The following is a 21,320-nucleotide window of genomic DNA, read 5'->3' as shown; positions in this document are numbered from 1 at the left end:
ACATAAGTGATTCACCCTTCGAAAGTCTGTGTTTGGGTGATTTTTGATTTATTCTTAGCAAAACAGTATAGCATTCTAATCAGTTTGGGACCATTTTTATCAGCTCCCCCATATACTCCTTCCAAGCTCCCCATGATCCCTGGCCACTCTGATCTTTCCATCTCTGTAGGTTTTTTTCTGTTCTGGACACGTCATGTAAATGGAGTGAGATGACATTTGTCTTCCTTGGCTTCCTGTCATGCTCCTTTGGTTTGATTCGGTTTGGTTCGGTTTGGTGTTGTGAGACAGGGTCTCCTCTGTAGCTCAGGCTAGCTTCTCGCTTACTCTCTAGCCAAGGATGATTAGAACACCTGATCCTCCTGCCTCTGTCTCAAGTGCTGTGACCTCAGCAGAGTGCCACTGTGCCTGGCTTATGCAGTGCTGGCATGGAACCCTGGGTCCTGGGTGTGCGAGGTGAACCCTCTGTCCTCTCAGCCATGTCCCCAGGCCCTGGTGCCACCCTTTCATCTGGGTCACTTCATGTGTAGGGTGGAGCCATGTTCCTCATGTGTGGCTGAGTCACAGTTTACCCACGCTCCTCCTCCTGTGGAAGGGCCTGGCTATAGTTTCCTCTCCTGCTGTGAAGGGACCGTTGGTGGTTCCTGTAATTTTGTCTGTCATGAACATGGCTGCTGTGAACATGTGTCTATAGGTTTTCATGTGAACTTGTTTGGGCTATCATAGCCAAGAAGTTGCTGAGTTCCATGGGTTTTAATTGTTTTGTTTGTTTGTTTGTTTGTTGTTGTGGGGATATGATCTTTTTGTGTAGCCCAGGCTAGCCTGGAACTCGCCACCTGGAATCTGCTTTATGCTTAGCCTTTCAGGAAAGGACAGGCCATCTTCCAGAATGACCCAACCCTGTCACATTTCTTTGACATCAGCGGGTGAAGCTCCTGATTTCCCAGTGTACCATGGACGATTTCCCAGCGTCCTCGGCAGTACCTGGCACTCATTGTTTACATTCTAGCGGTTCCTGTGGGTGACATGTGCTTTGATTTGATTTGTACTTCCTGGTGACTTCTGGAAGCAGTCTGAGAATTTGAAGAAGTCTGTGAAACACAGGCTGAGACTGCCTCATTAGGTTTCTCAAGCCGGTGTTTTCTGGCATCAGTGCCTGCTTAATGGCTTGAAGCAGAGAGGCTGTGTGAGGGCAGAGTGCATTGCTCATGCATGCCCACAAAGCAGCAGAACTTCCTGCTGTCAGTGAGCAAGGCCTTTATTAAGCTTAGGCAGGGTTTTAAGTCTGTTGGTGACATGGTTTTGTGTAGGTCGGGCTGGTCTTGAATTCACTGTGTAGCCCAAGATAACCTTGAAGAGTCGCTTGCTTCTACATCCCTAGTGCTGGGTTTATGGGCTTGTGCAGTCATACCTGGTAGGTTTAGGTGGTTCTGAATATTAAACTCAGGTCATGTGACAGGGATATTTCACCCTGGAAAGGACACCATAGATATTCCCAGGCCCCATGATTGTCTTGAGACCAGGTTTGGTTTCTGGGCAAACATGGGGTTGGTGACTTCGGATAGAATTAATTGCAACACTGTGTTTAATCCACTGCTGTTAACAGCCTCCTCGTGGGCTGGGGAGATGACTCAGTGGGTAAAGTGCTTGCTGGGCAAGCTTGGGGTCCTGACTTAGAGCCTCAGTGTCCACGTAAAGTGCTGAGAACAGCAGCGCAGGCCAGTAATTCCAGTGCCGTGTTTGGTGGTGGGAACAGGAGGTTACTCCAGCTCACTGATCACTCAGCCAATCAGCATGCTCCAGGTTCTCCTCGAGGCCTTGCCTCCAAACTGTAAGGTTGTAACAACAGAGGAAGACACCTAGTGTTGAACTCAGGCCTCCAGGTGTGCACACCCACGAATGCACGTGTGCACACATGCACAGAACAGAAAGGTTTACATCCAAATAGTTCCCTGGTGTTTTAAACACTCATTAATGTATTTATTGAGTTCGTTTTTGTTTTTGCTACAAGGTCTGTCTGTAGCCCAGCCTGGACTTCACTGTTGAGCCCACAGGCTGGCTTTGAACTTGAAACAATACTGGTGCCTCTGCCTTACAACTAGTGGAACTGTAGTGTATGAACCACTGTGCCTGGCTTACCTTTGAGGTTGTCTAAAAGATTGGCTAGGTGTCTAGTTGCAGAGCCCTGTTTGCCAAGATTGATGCCTTGGGGGAGGGGGGGGGGGGAGGGGGGAGGGGAGGGAGGGAGGGAGGAGGGGGAGGTTTCTTGTCTTGTCTACCATGCAGCCTCATGATTGCTTCAGATATGGGAAGCCTGCCTGGCATGCCCTGGCTTCCATCCCTGGCTTCATAAACCAAGAACGGTGGCTCGTATCTGCAGTTCGGCACTTGGGAGGCAGAGGAAGAAAGAGCAGACGTTCGAGGGATGGCACATGCGAACCTCCTCGCCCCGCCTAGAGCCACACTCTGCTTCGAGCTGTCTCGATGGCTTTCTCAAGTGTGCATTCACCACGGCCAGGCCCTGTTGCCATCTTCCTGCCTGCCACAGGATGAAGATACACTGGAACTTCCCTTGCCTCTAAATTATCCTCAGTACCAGGCTGTTTCCCCCTTGACCTTTCTGAGGTCAGAACAGTGCTCAAAGGCCAGCTTCCAGGTGTGCCGCCCACGGGCATCTTCCTCTTTCTCCCACATCCTCCTGTCCCTAGTTGCTCCACCTAGGTGTCCTCAGTGACATTGTGACATTTCCAACGCAGCAGGTCCACAGGTGAACTGTCTGCTCTCTCCTCCCCCCACCCCAGGAGTGGCTTCGCAGAGCACATAGTTCAAGGCTGGAGGGTCCCTTTTATCAGCTTGCCCAGCCCACAGGTCTCAGACCTGTTCAGTAGGCCGTCATCTTCATCTCCACTGGCACCACACAGGGCCAGGGCTGTCTGCTCGCCTATCCAAAGTGGCTTGCCGAGCTTTGTGGTCTCCTGCCGGGCCCTCCTTCTCCTGCATCCTAACTACCTTGTAGGCATTGCTTGCCTCTCAGCTATGCCACAAGAGGGCAGAAGGGTCATTTCTATGAGGGTCCAGGTCCTCACCTCACGGGTACACGGGAAGCAGCCGGCAAATATTTGCTGAATGAACACGTGATTGACAGTTGACACCATCTCATTCTGCAGCTTAGGCTGACAGATCAATCAAGCTGGCCTCAAAACTTGTGGCAATCCTTCTGCCTCATCCTCCTGCGGTGCTTGCTACCACGCACAGCTGGCTTTGATATCTTTGAGTTGTATTGATATATATTGGTACATATACTGATTTTAGAAATTTTCCTTTGCAGTGCTGGGGATAGAACCCAGACATTCCCAGGTCCCAGGATTGCCCTGAGACAACCATGCCTCACGTACGTTAGCAAATGATCTACTACTGAGCTACAACCCCAGTTTTGCTTGTTGATGTCGTGTAGCCCAGGCTGGCCTGTAGCTTTCAGTATAGCCAAGGGTAACTTCGGTCTTCTTGCCTCCCTGTGCTGATGGCCGGAATTACAGGCGTGTGCCACCACACAACACTGGGCATCACGCCCAGGGCTCATTCAAGCTAAACAGGCATTCTTCCACCTGACCTACAGCCTAGAACACCGTCTGCTGATTTTCTAGAAAGGCACATGCTTAAGTTTTTAAAAATCTGAGTGTTTTGCCTACATGCATGTATATGCAGGAAGTGCCTATGGTGGGCAGAAGAGGGTGTGGAATCCTCTGGAACTGGAGTTTCAGATAGTCGTGAGCCACCATTTAAATTCGGGAAACCAAATACAGGTCCTCTGTAAAACTAGTAAGCGCTTTTAACAGCTAAACCATCTCTCTAGTCCTGATACCTGTTGGTTTTGACAGGTTTCTCAGACACACACACACACACACACACACACACACACACACACACACACACACACACACACACACACTTTGTAACAAACAGCCAGCTTTGGAAAACAGAAGGGTTGCACACCTTCAGAAGAGGGGACTCCTCGGGCAGTTCTGGAGAGTGAGGGAAGGCAGGAAGAGAGGGGGTGACACCGGCTATGCTGAGTGTGGGAGGGGTTGGAAGCTGTTGATTCTGACAGCAGGAGTAATCGAAGAAAAGGGAAAGAGTGCACTGTAGATCCCTCTCGTTCTATTATTCATGTGTATTGGTGTGCACTGTGTATATGTGCATGTGAGTGCAGTACCCGTAGAGGGCAGAAGAGGCCACCAGATCTCATGGAGCTGAAGCTACAGGTGGTAGTGAGCTGCTTGACTTGGGTGCTGGGACTTGAACTAAGGTCCTCTGCAAGAGCAGGAAACACTGTTCCCAGCCAAGTCATCTTTCCAGCTCCATATGCTCATATTTTGTGGGGGCTGGGAATCAAACCCGGGCTTCACACAGGCTAGGTATGGAGACAGCACCCATAGATTTCTAAGATTTCCTGTGTTGAGTTAGGCAAAGCAAGCTACTGCAGAAAAGGCCTTGTTTCATTCAGGGATGATGAAGGCCCCATACATGGATGCTTTAGACCAGTTTGACTTTAGGACTGGCCTCAGAGGATCATGACTAGTTAGGGTCTGTGCAGTTTGTATGATGCTAATAGAGTCTTTTCTTTCTTTCTTTCTTTTTTTTTTTTTTTTTTTTGCTTGTTTGTTTTGTTTTTTAAGTTTTTTGTTGCTTTTTGAGTCAGGGTTTTTCAGGATAGCCCTGTCTGACCTGGAACTTCTGCTGTAGACCAGGCTGACCTCAAACTCAGAAATCTGCCTGCTTCTGCCTCCTAAGTACTGATTAAAGGCAGGCGCCACCACAGCCAGTGTACAAAGCATTTTTATTTATTCCATGGGGGAAGGGGACAGGGCATGAATGGCACCGTGTTGTTGTAAAGGTCAAAGGACAACTTTGTGGAATCGGCCCTCTCTATCCACCTTTCCCGGGTTCTGGGATGGAGCTCACATTGTCAGCCTTTAGAGGAACGGGCTTGCCCGGCAGAGCTACCTCACCACCACACGTGGAGTCTTTGTCGCACCATCCAGAGCTGGAGGTGTATTGGTCCTGTCTGAAGGTCAGGTTCAGGGCCGTTGGAGACTTGTTTGTGGCTACTCCAGGTGTCTTCACAACAACTGAGGGGGGCATGGGCTGCAAGAAGATTTGTGTCTGCCGTTCAGGTCAATGCATGGGCACCAATGTCCTTTGCCAGGATGGCTGAGGATGCCATTGCAAGTGTGGGGTAGGCAGAGGGGGTGGGTGGTAGCATGAACCCACGCCATCACCCCAGGCCTCTAAACGAAGCTGTCAGGAGCTGCACAGGTGAGGAGTGTGGGGCGAGGGGCAGAACTGTAGCTGTTGACCAGTGTGAATCTGTTGGGCCACAGGGCTCACTCTGAGAGGGCCTACTCCTCCTAGTTCCTGGTGCCAGGCTCCTCAAAGCCATCTCTCATCCCTCCTCCAGGTTCCCACTCAAGATGGCAGAGGCTCACCAAGCTGTGGCCTTCCAGTTCACTGTCACCCCCGATGGCATTGACCTCCGCCTGAGCCACGAAGCCCTCAAACAGATCTGCCTGTCGGGGCTGCACTCCTGGAAGAAGAAGTTCATCCGGTTCAAGGTTGGTTGAACGATCATCTCTGCAGCACTTGCTCAGGGTGTCTAGTGCGCCCCCCAGGGCCCCGCTGAGGAAGGGATGTGTCTTAGGTGGGTCTCTGGGGGAGCAGTGGTCTCCATGCTGGCCTAAGGTTTGTGGGGGACACAGATATATAAAATGGCCTCATGGCCTCATGGCTCCTTCTCACTGTCAGGTTTTGGGTGTGTTTGCTTCTGATTTTTTTTAAGACACAGTCTCTTTACATCCCTCACTCTCCTGGAGCTCACTCTGTGGACCAGGCTGGCCTTGAACTCACAGAGACTAGCTTGCCTCTGCTTCCCAAGTGCTGGAATACAAGCCTATGCTACCACGCCCTAAAAGGCAGGTGGAGCTCACCAGATCAGTGTAAAACAGGCCAAGCAGCTGAAGCCAGAGCCAGGGGCAGTGTCAGGATGGGAGCACAGGTCTGCCCTCTGCCCCTCAGCTGGATCCCTTGCACCTTCCTGAAGAGAGTTATTTTCAAACTTCAGTGAATTTGTGTCTTACTTAATTGTTCAAAGAAAAGGTCTCGTGTAGCTCAGGCTGACCTCCATGTAGCTGAGGATGGCCTTGAATGCCTTCTGCCTCTGTCCTCCCTGGTGCTGAACCATGGACTTACCTATTGGCCGTTTTATTAGGTTTCTTAGAGTTTGGTTGACTTCAGAGACGAAGCCCAGGGTTTTGCTCAAGCCACCTCTTTTAAGCCACATCCCCAGTCTGATGGCTTTGTTCTCCCAGGATGCATTTGGGCTCAGAAGTCAGGGAGAGAATAGACTGCATGAAGGTTAGGCAGTCGTGGCTCCAGGAAGAGACGCAGCTTCTGGGCCTTGGTCTTTGTTGGCCTGCACAGGGCACCTTCTCCCTGCTGCCTGATGCTCCAGCTGCCTGTTGCCACAGGGCTGCTGACGGGCAGTGATGATGGCTTCGGGGAGGGTGCTGCTCACAGCTGACGTGTCTTTCCAGAATGGCATCATCACTGGTGTGTTCCCCGCGAGTCCGTCCAGCTGGCTTATCGTGGTGGTGGGTGTGATTTCATCCATGCATGCCAAAGTGGACCCCTCCCTGGGCATGATCGCAAAGATCAGTCGGACCCTAGACACCACGTGAGTAACCCGCCGCCCACCGTCCGCATCCCGAGGAGGAAGACGACGGTACCTCTGTTGACCGTCCTCCATCCGGACCGTCTGTGTACCACACTATTGCTGTTCTTCCACATGCGTCCTCATTGCTTTCCTGACCTGCTATTGAAAGTCTGCAGACACTGCTGCCCTTCCTCTGGAGATTAGGCTAAGAATGGCAGAGGCACGGGGACCTGCCTTCCAGGTGTCTGTCTCCCTGAGGTCAAGCTGGAGCCATCGGTGACCTCAGAGGGCATCTCTGCTCCAGAAGATGGCTCCCAGTGTGGCTGTTGCCCTGGAGTTAGTCCATCCAGTGATCTGGTCCTCTGAACTTACTGCCACTCATTGCCTAGGGACACCAGCCCTCGGCCTCTTCACAGTGGCTTAGATGCCTGCAGCGTGGTCCATTACCCCTTGGCTTTGAGTTTTAGTTTATTTTTATTCTGGGATCTTAAGAGTAGATGTCATCCTGTTTAGGGACAAGGCCTGGCCAGCCTCTGGTTTTCCTTTCCTTTCCTTTCCTTTCCTTTCCTTTCCTTTCCTTTCCTTTCCTTTCCTTTCCTTTCCTTTCCTTGTTTCTTTGTTTCTTCCTTTGTTTCTTTGTTTCTTTCTTTGTTTCTTTGTTTCTTTCTTTGTTTCTCTGTTTCTTTCCTTCCTTCCTTCCTTCCTTTTTCTTTGTTACAGGGTCTCACTGTATAGCTCTTGCTGCACTGACTGTGTAGACCTGTCTGGCCTAGAACTCAGAGATCTACCTGCCTTGACCTCCAGGGTATTGGGATTAAAAGTGTGTCCCACCATGCCTGGCTTTTCTTTTTTAAAGATTTATTTATTCATTTTTATGTATATGAGTGCTTTGCCTGCATGCATCCGGGTATGTCTGTATACCACATGTATGTCTGGTGGATCCCCCACCGGCCAGAGCAGGCTTTTATATTTCCTGAAATTGGTATTAGAAACGCACGAACTACCTGATGTAGATGCTGGGAACCCAACTCGGGTCATCTGAAAGGGCAATAACTGCTCTTAACCACTTCAGCCCTGTAATACTTTTCTTGGGTTCTTTGTACCTAGGGTCTGCTGCTGGATGCTGGACCTGATCTGAAGGTAGATAGGGAACATTCTGCATACGCCATTCCTTATCTGTGATGAGCATGGAGTCCTGGGGCTCCTGCATGCTAGGCTAGCTCTTACCACTGAACCACACAGCCTTAGACCACCCCTGGAGACAATTATGTCATGCAGGTTCCTAACACCATCTAGGATGGAGGCTGTTAGATCCTCAGTGTGGAGTGGCTGGGCACAGGACATAGGCACCTCAGTTGCCTTGCACTTTTGGACACATTTTCTTCTTTTGTTTTTCTGAGGTAGGGTCTCAGGTATCCCAGGCTAGTCTCAAGGTGTCGTGTAATGTAGGGTGACCCTGAGTTCTTGATGAGGTTAACCTCCTGCCTCTTGGGACTGCAGGCGTGTACTACTACTCTGGGCTCAAACATGCTGCCTCAGAATTGACCCTTAGCTGTCCTGTGTCACGTAAATCCTTCAAGACAAGCACACTGGCTTTGTGACTGGGCAGCGATGACCGAAAGCCCCTTGCTCTGTACTTGGCCTTGCTTCCTGGCCAGAGGCTGAGTTGGCTAAACTCAGCTGCAAGTGCGAGAACCAACCTTGACCACTTGTCCTGTCAACCACTGAGCCATCTCTCCAGCACAGCTCTGGGCCTCTCGAGGCTCTCTCCTGGTCATTCAGCTGTAGACACTATACACTAGGAAAGATTGCACAAGCAAACAGATGAGAGAGTGGCCCCAGGGGACGCTCACAGCTGGAGGAGTTGGTTTCTGCTGACTCAGAGCGACTAGCAGGTTTAACCCAGCAGTGTGGCATGTTTAAGACAGACTGTACAGGCGCCCGGGAATCCTGGAGGTCAGCCTTTAATGAGTGTCCATGCCCTGCCCTCTGACTGAGACACCCAAGAGTGACTGAGAAGCCAGCCAGCTCCTCAGCCTCCAGCGCTCCAGGCAGCGTCAGTCAGGCCTTTGTAAGCAACTGCAGGGAATGAGATAAAAATGCCTGTCCAGGCGTCCTGCCAAGGCTCTTGTCTGCCTGGGGCCTGGAACATCCAGCTGGGCCTAGGTTGTCAGAAGCAGCTAGCAGATCTGGTCACCATAGACTAGGCCCGTGCAGTCCTGAGAGGTGAGGGAAGTCCTTTGAACGCTCACCTTGCTGCCCTGTGTGTTGAGCCGGCTGCCTTTGCTCTTAACATGGGCTGTGTCTCAAAGCCGGATTGCACATAGCCATGCCAGCTACTAAAACCTCATTTAATCTCAGTGTTTATAAGATTTGTTTCTTTGTCCCTTGGACTCTATTTTCGTAAACTGGGTCATCTCTGGCCCAAATTTAGAAAGGCCAGGTGAAGGCTCAGAGTCTGGCAGCCTGGAGGGCTGTTCTGGAGCCATCTTCCCAGTGTGGATGGCACTCCTGTGTCCCTAGGCTGCTTCGATTTTGTTTGAGTAGATCTGAAAGGAAGATTGTAGAGGCCATCGGCACAGCCGAACGTTGGATTACCTTTTTTGTTGTTGGATTTTTGTTCTTGTTTATTTGTTTGTTTTTGTTTTTGTTTTCAGCCAGGGTCTCTCGATGTAGCCCTGCTGTCCTGGAACTTGCTGGGTTGACCAAGCCATCTCGTGAACTCATAGAGATCTGCTTGCCTCTCTGCATGTGACACCAGGCCCAGCTTGGGTTATTTTTGAAATTTTATTCTATGTGTATGTGTAGCCTGCATGTATGCCTGTGTACCATGTGTGTGCCTGGTGCCTTCGGAGGTGGGAGGAGGGCACCAGATCCCCTGAGACTAGAGTTTTGGATGATGGTGAGCCGCTGTGTATCCGTTCCCATCAGCTGCAGGAGGAAGCACCTTCTGATGACAGTTGTGCTAGGCCGCTGACCCTGTTCTTCTGAGAGGCAAGGCCTCCAGAGCATAGGTCTTTTACTTGTCTCTGACATGACATTAATATTTTCCATTATCAGAACTCTGAAGATTATATGAGCTGCTATTATGATCATTTGGGACCTCTTAATTTTGTTATGTGTTTTAGATTTATTTATTTATTTATTTATTATGTATTGTTTACATATTATGCATATAGTAAGTATATGTATGTATGTATTTGTATGTACGCCTGCAGGCCAGAAGAGGGCACCAGATCTCATTATACATGGTTGAAAGTCACCGTGTGGCCAGTGCCCTTAACCTCTGAGCCAGACCTGACCTCTTGGTTTTTAATAGAATATCTTTTATTTGTTCCTTGTCAATTCCATACATGTCAACAGGGTGTCTTGATCAAATCCATCCCAACTCTCCACTCGAACCTTTTTTTTTAACCCATTGAATTCACTTAGCGGCCCCTGCTGGAGTGTCTCTGGTTGGGCCTGCTGGCCTGGTCCACCGCTCAGAGAGTTCTTGTTCACAGCTGTCTGCACCCTTTCCACCCCTTCTTCCTTGATGTCCCCTGAGCCATGAAGAGGAGGAGCTAGTTTTTATTTTTGTCACCATTTTTCCATTTCTTTTTTTAAAGTGGTTTTATTTATTTATTATTTATGTGAGTACACTGTAGCTGTCTTCAGACACACCAGAAGAGGGCATCAGATCTCTTACAGATGGCTGTGAGCCACCATGTGCTTGCTAGGAATTGAACTCAGGACCTCTGGAAGAACAGTCAGTGCTCTTAACCATTGACCCACCTCTCCGGCCCGTTTTTTCGATTTCTAAAACAACTAAAATAACCCCACAAAACAGCTGTGCTTTGTCTTGATTTTTCTTTCACAGTCAGTGATTTTGATTTTTAACTACTTAAAATCTTTTGTTTTTAAAGATTTATTTATTTTTATTTATGTGGAATTTTTTGTTTTTGTTTTTGTTCTGTTTTTGTTTTTGGGACAAAGTCTTACTATATAAACCATGCTGATCTTGAACTCACAGAGGTCTACCTGCCCCTGCCTCCAGCGTGCTGGGACATTTGTGTTTCCTATGAATAAAAGCAGCTTTTAAGGTTATATTTGAGGGCTGGGGATATAACTCAGGGGTTGAGCCCCTGCCTAGCAAGCACGAAGCCCTGAGTTTACCCCTAGGCACAGCAAATACAAGCAAGATATGTTTGAGAGAGTGGCAAAGCATTAGAATCTGAAGAAAACAGGCCAGGATCCCTGTGCGCAGCAGTTGGCAGTCCCCACCCCTGGGAGCAGTTGCCATTGAGTGCAGCTCTCCACCGTTCCTCCAGAGACTGGAAAAGTTGTGTGTTGTTCAAGATTGCTCAGGCCGCTGTCTGGCCTCTTGCTTCTTCCTTGGGGAATAGAAGGCTCGCGGTGTTGCCCGGGCTGGTCTCTGGTCTCTACCTCCAGAGTGCCAGGACCAGAGGCAGGCCACTCTGCTGCACCCAGCCACGGCTGGCTCATTTTGAGAGGGCTAGAGACTGCCAGAGTACTTGGAGAGTTGGGGTCCCTCAGGCTTCCTCTGCTTCAGGGTGCTGCAGCCTGCTCTGTCCTGTCTCTGGGAGGGTGCTTGGTTCACTTGCGTTCTGGTAGCTGACATCACCACCCTCTCCATGCCGACGCCTTAACTACTTGTCTGGTCCATCCCCACAGTGGCCGCATGTCAAGCCAGACGAAGAACATCGTGAGCGGCGTCCTCTTCGGTACAGGGCTCTGGGTGGCGGTCATCATGACCATGCGCTACTCGCTGAAGGTGCTGCTCTCCTACCACGGCTGGATGTTCGCAGAACACGGCAAAATGAGCCGCAGCACCAAGATCTGGATGGTAACCACCAGTCACCTGCTAGGGGACCCACTGTGACCGATGCCCCACGTCAGAGCAGGACCCTTGTTAGACCCTCCCTCCTTTGCGCCTTGGTGTGTGACCTGTCCCCAACCTCCAACTGTGGGGGAGCTATGACTCACCTTGACACTTGCATGGATGGAACAAAGGGCTGCTTTTGCTAATGGTTTCTGGGAGTCCTGCCATTTCTCTACTCACCTGTTTGTCCTGTAGTTCAGGCTGGATATTGAGCGTAAGTACCACCCACGAGGTCTTTGTAGCCTCGGGGCCCGCTTTGCAGTCAGATGGTTTCCTGAGTTGGTAGGTCACATGATTTACCCTAACCCATCAACGTTCTCTATTTCTCCATGACCTTGAGGCCAAACAAGGCCCCCTGTTTAAAGGAGAGGGTTGTATGCATGAGTGTTTGTCAAATTATAACTAGTTGTGGAGACTTTTGTTGTGTTTAGTTTTGGTTTTTGAGGTGAGGGCTTGTGTCACCCTGGCTGGCCATACCTTGACTCTGTAGCCAAGGATGACCTTGAGTTTCTGGCTCTCCCGCCCCCGGTTCAGGCATGCGCCACCATGCCTGGTTTTTACGAGATGCCAGTGATCAAACTCAGAGCTTCATGCCTGGTTTACCCGGGTGAGCTGTCTGAAGCTGTCACTGAAGGACACCCAAAGCCCCATCGAGCTGCTTTTATAAGCTTAGTTTTCTGGAGTAGGGGGATGGGGCAATGGCTGATCGTTCTTGGAACCTCCCTCTTTGGCACTCAGACCCCAACCTCTTCTCTCATACACCATTGTGTGACTGTCACATGTCCCCCCACGCACATATTGTCACCACTCTTGGCTTCTGCTTTTTATAAACAGTAATTTTCTGCACCCAAGGTTTGTAAAGGATTTTAATGAGTCTGGTCCTGGTGACATTGTCTTTCAAGTTGCTTCTCCTCGGAGTCCCTTTGTGCAGGGAGGAGTAGGTCAGCTTGACCTTGACCTGCAGGTCAGTGTGTCCCCCCCACCCCCTCACCCGCACTCCTTCAGGGTTCCCCTTGTTGCTCACCACACACTCCTGGCCTTCACTCTTTCCCAAACCAGCCTCCACCTTCTGTATGAGCTTTCTAATGTAGTAGCAAAGCTTAACCCTCAGGCTTAAACAGCGTCCGCTAGTGTGGCGCTTGTGGCTGATGTTGTGCTGAGTCCCGGCACTCCTGAGCATCAAGAATCATCACCTACCACACCTTGAACCCTTAGGATGCCCTAGCTTCTGCCACAGGAGACAGCAGCCTGCCATGGCTGGGCTGCACAGTCTTCCCACGGACTGTGGGAGGAGCTCACCCTCTGCTGTCCTAGGGGTGGCTTGAGGATCAGGCACCTTAGTTGACCCTACTCCCTATATGCAGAGCCAGCACAGCCTCGAACCAAGGACCTTCCAGGAGACAGCCGACCTGCAGAGTCATTGTCAGATCGGGGGTGGAGTGGGGGTGGGGTTCCTAGTCAGAAAAGGCAGTAGGCAGCCACACCAGAAGACTTTTTTTTTTCCCAGCTGAGCTTTTAGTGGGATCTGTATTGTTTGACCAGGGCCTGATGGTATAGAACAGGGACTGGATCTATCGTAACACTCAGCAAATCATACGCAGTTTAACACAGCCTCATCTTTGAAAATGTATCTTGTATCTTCAGGCTATGGTCAAGGTCTTCTCCGGTCGCAAGCCCATGCTGTACAGCTTCCAGACGTCTCTGCCGCGCCTGCCTGTCCCAGCTGTCAAAGACACTGTGAGCAGGGTAGGTATGATTCACACTCAAGCGAGAAGCCAGCATCCTCGGGATCCATGTTTCTGTCTAATTGTGACTGTAAAGTTCAGTCCTTGATCTCTGTGACTGCTCTGCAGTCTCTCCTGTAGGGTTTAATAATGACGTCTCCTGACTCCAGCTCCACAGAGTCCTTGCACTGGTTAGACAAGTGTCCTACCTTTGAGCTACATCCAGAGCCCTTTGATATACATTTTCTGGATACAAGGTCTTTCTAGTTAGCGCACACTGTTCTTGAACTTTTTCGGTTGGGGTTTTTGTTTTATTTTGTTTTCCTATGTAGCCTTGACTGTCCTGTACTGACTTTGTACATCCAGTTGGCCTAGAACTCACAGAGATCCTCCTGTCTCTGCCTCTGCCTCCTGAGTGCTAGGATCAAAGGTATGTGCAACTACGCCTGGTGAACATTTCCTTTTAAGATTTACTTACCCTTTGCTTTATCTGTATGAGTGTTTGACTTTGCGTATGTATGTACACCATATGCATGCAGTGCCTGAGAAGGCCAGAGGAAGGTGTTGGATCCCCTAGAACTGGGGTTATAGATAATTGTGAGCCACCAAGTGGATGTTGGCAACAGAACCTTCAGCCTCTGCAAGAGTAGCCAGTGCCCTTACCGACTGTGTCATCCCTCCAGCCCATGACCTTGAACTCTAGATCCCTTTGCCTTAGCCTTCTGATGATAGGGGTTTCACTCTCCATGGTTTGATACTGTTTTTCTCTGGAGTATTGTTGCAACATCAGTGTTTAAAGGTGCCACGTCTCACCTACTGGAACATCTTTCCTTTTTAATGGCTTTATTGAGATGCAGTACAGTTCCCTTGTTTAATGTGCAAAGTTTAGTAATTTGAGTGTATCCATTATTTTAAACTGTAGCAAATACATACAAAGACCACATTTATTGTTTTTTAAAAGGCTGGGCATGGTGGTACATGTCTTTAATCCTAGCACCCAAGAGGCAGAGGTAGGCAGATCTCTTGTGAGATCAGACCAGCCAGAGCTACATAGTGAAACACTGTCAAAAAAAAAAAAAAATAGAAGGATGAAAATGGTTAAGGAGATGGCTCAGTCAGTAAAACGCTTGCCTTGCAAGCATGAGGTCTTGAACTTGATTCGTCAGAACCCATACATAATGACAGATTCGTGGTACACACCCCTATCCTAGTACTGGGGAGTGGAGGCAGGAGGATCCCTGTGACTCACTGCCCAGTGAACCTAGCCTAATTGTTAAACTTCAGGCTGCTCCCAGGGAGGCGGATAGCATTTGTAAGGATGACTTCTGAGTGCCTCTGTCTTTCAAATGCCACCATATGTACACACACACACACACACACACACACACACACACACACACACACACAACCATTGTAACTGTTTTCAGTTGTAAGCTCAGCAGTGCCAATTATACCTGGGGCATTGAGCAGTTGTGACCACCCTGGGTTTAAGGCTTTTTTATGGCCTGAAGCAGAAGCCGTAGCGATTAGGTAATAACTCCCACGCTCCTGCCCCAAGCCTGCCAACTTCTGTTCCACTTTCTGTTTGTAGTTCTGCCTAGTCAGGGAATATGACATGAATGGAATTAAGTAATATGTGACTTTTACGAGGTTTCCCCGCTACTAGCGTTTATTTTTCTTTGAAGCAGGATCTTAACCCAGGCTAGCTTCAGATCCTGTCTCAGCTCCCCAAAGCAGGATGATTTCAGGGTTCATCCCTGTCCTAACAGTGCTATGCTTCTTCCCCTTTTGTGGCTGATAACGCTCGGTCGTGTGGGTAGACCAGTTATCTGTCCATCCAATGGAGTGAGTGTGGGCTGTGTTGTGAGCAGGGGAGCTGGGAATATCCATGCATGGTTTTCATCTGGGTGCCTGCTGCCTCTTGTTGATGGCGGTGTCCACGGGTCACAGAGTAGCAGAGGCTGGCTCTGTCATGATCCTGATTGGCTGTAAACTGGCCGTACCTTAGCGCATTCCAGCTTCCAACGCTGGAGGGCACCCATACCGTTGTGACTTCTGCCCTCCTTTCAGACACCGTCTTACTTTTTCCAGGGTGTGTGAAGTGATCCACGGCTTGGATGAGGGTGTTTAACGTCACTCGTGTTTTCTCTCTCCAGTACCTGGAATCTGTGAGGCCGCTGATGAAGGAAGAAGACTTCCAGCGCATGACGGCACTGGCCCAGGATTTTGCTGTCAACCTCGGACCCAAATTGCAGTGGTATTTGAAGCTCAAATCCTGGTGGGCCACAAATTACGTAAGTAATTCTGCAGGCAGATCTTTTCTCGGTGAGAAAAGCTCCCATTTGGGTTCCAGGGCTCACGGAGTCCTGGCTGTGACTGAGCGCAGCCTTACTTTCCCTGAGAACTGTGCTCAGAGCCGCTAGCATCCCTTCCCTCCTCAGGGTCCTTAGCAGCCTTTGCACCCTGCTCAGGGCAGGGACCTGTTTTGGATATGACCCTCTAGCCCCAACCTGGCATGTCACAAAGGCTGTTCTCTCCCATGGTGGCCCAGCCACCTCAGCTCGCTTTCTGGTATTTTTCCATCCAAGAGCATCACCTCTGAGTGCCCTGGTCAGAGTTCAGATGTTGACAGTGGCAGCTGACTGCTTGGAAACTGCTAAGGGAGGGACAATAGGTACATTGCAGGATATGAAACCAGGAGGGGGGATCCAGGTGTCACGAAAAACTTGATGGAAAGTAAGGGATTGAAAATAACCTATAGGAGCCAGCTACAATGGTACATGCCTATAGTCCCAGCATTCAGAAGGCAAAGGCAGGAGGACTGTGGACTCAAACTAACCAGGGTCACATAGGGAAACCATACTCTATCTCAAGAAAAGCTCCTAAATTAAAAAATTATATATACATATACACACACACACACACACACACACACACACACACACACACACACACACACACACACACACACCCCTAGGTGAGTTTATCTGTATTGCATAAATGTAGATGCCTATGGAAACTAGAGGGCATGGTATCCCCTAACAGTTGCAGGTGGCTGTGAGCTGCCCAGCATGGGTGCTGGGAGCCAAACTTGGGTCCTCTGTAAGAGCAGCACACACTGAGCCATTTCTGTAGCCCATCAAAAAAAAAATCAAGAGAGCTGGGAAGGACGCTCAACTGGAGTCCTTGCCTATGGTGCACAAGGCCCTGGGTTCAGTCTCCAGCACAGCACCTGTTTTGTGGCACACGCATATATCCCCAAGGGCTTGGGAGATAGAGGCAGGAAAATCAAAGGTCAAGGTTGTCTGTGCTTATATAGAGCTCAAGGTGGGCCTGAACTTCTTGAGATCCTGCCTTAAAAATAAAACAAGGAGCTGGCGAGAAGGCACAGCAGTTAAGAGCATTTGTTGTTCTTGCAGAAGACCTGGGTTTGATTCCCACAAGCGGCTCACAAATCTATAACTCCAGCACCAGGGAATCCAACGTTCTTTTCTGACTTCCATAGGTACCAAGTACACACATGGAAAAAATTTTAGTGCACACTTTTAGTCACAGCACTTGGGAAGGCAGAGATGGGTAGATCTCTGAGTTCAAGGCCAGCCTAGTCTACAGTACAAGTTCCAAGACAGCCAGGGTTACACAAGAGAAACCCAGCCCCCTGCCCCACACAAAAGAGAAAATTCATTTTAAAAACACAAATAATTAATAGTTAAAAACGAACAGAGAAAATAGACAATAAGAAACAGAGAAAAGGATCCAGCAGAGCCAGCAGATGGTGCCAGACCCAGGCCCTGCCTGGGAGAGCAGGAGGCCACAGGACCCTCAGGCCATCAGGTCCTTTCCTCAGGTCTGCGCCCAGCACAATGCTCAAATCAGCATGGGTTTAAATCTGCAGCCTCTGGGTGGCTAGGGCAGCTTGCTGTGTAACATATTCACCATCACTCTGGAGGGTGGAGACAACACATGCCAGCCTCAGGCTCAGTGCTGTGCCTGAGACAACCCAGGCATCAGGAAGAGGAAGATCGATCTGAGGGAAATTTGAGGATTTTTTTATGCCTTACTGGGGATGGGACCCAAGGCTTGGTGAATACCAGGCAGGCGTTCAGCACAGCACCCCAGTTGTAGCCAGGACACTCTGACAGTTACACGTTTGTGGAACCGGTCTCATGTGCCCCCACCCCCAGGCGAGCCTCAGTCTTGCTATGTAGCAGTCTTGAACATGCTATAACCTTGAACTCCTGATACCCCTGCCTGTGTGTGTGCTGCTGTAGAGCTCTGTGCCCAGTTTTATGCATTCTAACAGTTGAGCTAAAACTCCAGCCCCAACTCTTTCATTCATTCATTCATCCATTCATTCATTCATTCAGGCCCAATATGAAATAATGATCTATTGTCTGGCCAGCTCTCCCTTTAAGATCAGTGTGTCTCTCAACTCCTTGTGTTCTCTCTGCTTAAGACAGCTTTGCTTTGGACCCTGTCATATGCTGGAACCTTCCTGAAAGTTTTCGCATTCATCTGGGCAAGGCTCCTGCTCAGTACCCTGACTTGTGTTTGTGCCGTAGGTGAGTGACTGGTGGGAAGAATATATCTACCTGCGGGGCCGAGGGCCGCTCATGGTCAACAGCAACTACTACGCCATGGTGAGTTGGTCTTCCATTCCCACTGCAGTCAAGATGGGTTTGTCCTGCTGGGCGTCCCTGCTGGTGCCTGGGAAAGCTGGAGATGGATTCCTTTATTGCTTCTGCCTCTGTTGTCCAAGTCTTCATGCCGCCTGGGGCCCATGCGTTAGACCCTCCTGTGTCTAAGGGGTCCCTGCAAATATCTTTGCATTGCAAAGCATGTTCATGACAAACAACACTTGCTAAACTAAGCGCAGGCTGGCCTTGAACCTGTGGTAGAACAGATAGGAGCTGGGGTTGTAATAGAGCAATAGCAAAATTAGAGCTTGTGGTGGCTCCTGCCTGCCAGGCAAGCACTAGGGAGGTGAAGACAGGGGGATTAGGAGTTCAGGGTCATCCTTGGCTAGATATAGTTCAAGGCCCACCTAAGCTGTATGAGATACTCTCTCAAAAGAGTAAGTCTGGGGCAAGAGAGATGGCTTAGCAGTTTAAGAGCTCTTGCCGCTCTTCCAGAGGACTCAAGTTCGGTTCCCAGCACAAGTCAGGTGGTTCACAACCATCTGTGACTCCAGTGGCAGGAGATCTGATGTCCTCTTGTGGCCTCCCTGGGTACCTGCACACATGTACACCTAACACCGCACAATCACACGTACACACATAAAGAAAAAAACATCCAGTCTGCCAGAAAAGCAAATGGTTTTATCCTAAAGCAATAACAGAAGTGTCCAACTGAGGGAAAATGGTCTAACAATTTATATACGTCGTGAAGTTAGTGACGCGTGCCTTCAATCCTAGCACTCAGGGACCTGAGGGACGAGGATTGCCTGAAAGCTACAACCTGGTCTCAAAAAACAACAGCAGAATCCAAAAGCCTACTTAAAACAAATGCAAAGGGTGGCTGGAACTGAGCACAGCTGTAGGAGCACAGCTGTAGGAGCACAGCTGTAGGAGCACAGTGTAGGAGCACAGCTGTAGGAGCACAGCTGTAGGAGCACAGCTGTAGGAGCACAGTCTGGGACAGTGTAGGAGCACAGTTGTAGGAGCACAGTTTAGAAGCACAGCGTTAGGAGCACAGCTGTAGGAGCACAGTGTGGGAGCACAGCTGTAGGAGCACAGCTGTGGGAGCACAGCTGTAGGAGCACAGCTGTAGGAGCACAGTTGTAGGAGCACAGCTGTAGGAGCACAGCTGTAGGAGCACAGTGTAGGAGCACAGTGTAGGAGCACAGTGTAGGAGCACAGTTGTAGGAGCACAGCTGTAGGAGCACAGCTGTAGGAGCACAGTTGTCAGGGAGCCCCTACCCCCCAGGCCCCTGTGTACAGACCACTGTGTCATCCCGATGAGCCCTCTCTGCTGTCTCGTCCTCACAGGAGATGCTGTACATCACCCCAACCCATATCCAGGCAGCGAGAGCTGGCAACACCATCCACGCCATACTGCTGTATCGTCGCACATTAGACCGTGAGGAACTCAAACCCGTACGTAAACTTTCCTTTTAAAAAAAATCTTTTGGGAGGCTAGAGAGGCGGCTCGGTTGATAAACTGCTTGCTTCGAGAAAAGCGTTCAGACCTGACCCGGTGGTTCCCACTCGGACGCACTGGTGCAGCAGTTGTAACCCCAGCACTGGGGAGTCAAATCAGACAAAGCTGGGGTTCCTAACAGGCCGAATCAGTGAGGTTCGGGTTCAGTAAGTGACTTTGGGAGTCCTGAGTACAAGTGTTCAATTCTGGGAATCCACGTGGTGGGAAGAGAGAACCAGTTCCTGCAAGTTGCCCTCTGACATCCACGTGTATGGACACACTGGTGAACTCCTCGGGAGAACTGTTTCTTCATAACCTCGGGTGGCTTAAGTGTTTCTCTGGGAGGAATTTCAGTGCCCTGGCACAGAGTCCCCTAGGTGCTACGCCAGGGGAAGCTGAGTGATGCAGTGTGTGGAGGACATGGGCAGCATTTTAATCAGCTCATTGTAAGGCTTTCCTGTGGGATGTTTGCCTGTTAGTTTCAAACACGTTTTTATTGCAGATTCGTCTTCTGGGATCCACCATTCCACTCTGCTCTGCCCAGTGGGAGCGACTCTTCAATACTTCCCGGATCCCTGGGGAGGAGACAGGTGAGTAGTACTTACCGGAGTCTCCCCTGGGACCCAGCATTTGCCATTCTGCTGCTCAGAACTAGGAATTGCTGGGGAACGTTGGGGGCAGAATGGTCTACAGGGTCCTTTCCCAAGAGCTTCTGTTTCTGAATGTTCCTGTCTTGGAGTCCCTTTGTCTTTTGTCATTGGTAGTGATTTGGGGACAGGATCTCATGTGGCTGGCCTAAAACAGTACACAGCTGAGGGTGGCCCTCTTGCCTCCCACTGGAACTATAGGCATGTGTCATCATGCCTGGAGTAGATGTTACAGCAGTTGGAACTCTTGGCTTCATACGTATTAGACAGCTAAACCCCAGCTCTGGCCTGAATTCCCTTTACCTACTAGGCCTGGACAATGGGCCAGTGTCCAGGTTTTAGTATTTCTTCTGTTGAGAGTTCCTTTCACTAGGCATTTCCCCCAAACCTGCTGGAATATTCCCCCAAGACTCCTTGGGCATCTTACCCTGGCCCACATACAGGGTCTGCTGTAAAATACCCGTGAGAACCAGCATGCCTGAGGAGCTGGATCATGGCCCAGCTGCTTGCTGCTGGAGGCGTGGCCTGGGCTGGGTGGTCATCTAATCTGCTTCTAACCATCCTTGGAAAACACAGGGAGGGAGAATGGATGTTAGCTGGTGCCGTGCAGGCCAGCTGGGGTCAAGTGTGCAGCACTGGTCACTTTTTAACATGGTGGCAAATACCTGAGCAAAATAACTTAGGGACGAAAGATTTATTCCACCTCCTGGAGCCAGAGCCTGTAGTCCATTGTTTCTGGGCTACGGAAGGGCAAAGCATTATGGGTGCAGGGGCATGTGAGGGAGCAGAGTATTTACCTCCGACAGGCAGGACACAGCTCAAAGGGGACTAGAGCCATGGGTAGCCTTCAGGGCTAGCGAAGTGGCTTAGCACCTGAATGTGTTTGTCTGCAAGCCTGGTGCTTGTGCTTGGTCCCAGGCCTCATGGTGGAAGGAGGAAACGGACTCCCACGGGCTGTCATCTGCTGTCTACACATGCATGTACCAGGGCATGCTTGTCCTCACACATGTTTAAGAAACTCACACGGGGGGTTGGGGATTTAGCTCAGTGGTAGAGTACTTGCCTAGCAAGCGCAAGACCCTGGGTTCAGTCCCCAGCTCCCAGCTCCGAAAAAAAGAAAAAAGAAAAAAAAAAAAAAAAAAAAAAAAAAAAAAAAAAGAAACTCGCATGTGATACATAAATAAGTGGAATTTATTTATTTTGTTCTTGCGGGAGCTGGTTCT

At 49.9% G+C, this 21,320-nt stretch overlaps 1 protein-coding gene across 1 annotated transcript in view; it reads left to right on the top strand.

The window, feature by feature from the left end:
* Cpt1a (carnitine palmitoyltransferase 1A) overlaps positions 1 to 21,320 on the top strand; it is a 59,775-nt gene that overhangs the window by 19,770 nt on the left and 18,685 nt on the right. Inside the window, 8 exon segments of the mRNA XM_032891308.1 lie at positions 5,456 to 5,609; positions 6,588 to 6,727; positions 11,381 to 11,552; positions 13,233 to 13,334; positions 15,469 to 15,606; positions 17,875 to 17,952; positions 19,300 to 19,407; positions 19,953 to 20,040. Of these exon segments, the coding sequence (XP_032747199.1) occupies positions 5,469 to 5,609; positions 6,588 to 6,727; positions 11,381 to 11,552; positions 13,233 to 13,334; positions 15,469 to 15,606; positions 17,875 to 17,952; positions 19,300 to 19,407; positions 19,953 to 20,040 (967 nt within the window). The 5' untranslated portion in view covers positions 5,456 to 5,468.

This window comes from Rattus rattus, chromosome 2, assembly GCF_011064425.1.
Source record: "Rattus rattus isolate New Zealand chromosome 2, Rrattus_CSIRO_v1, whole genome shotgun sequence".
Classification (NCBI taxonomy): Eukaryota; Metazoa; Chordata; class Mammalia; order Rodentia; family Muridae; genus Rattus; species Rattus rattus.
The sequence above is the reverse complement of the archived record's forward strand: the minus strand, read 5'-3'. Positions and strand labels throughout refer to the sequence as shown.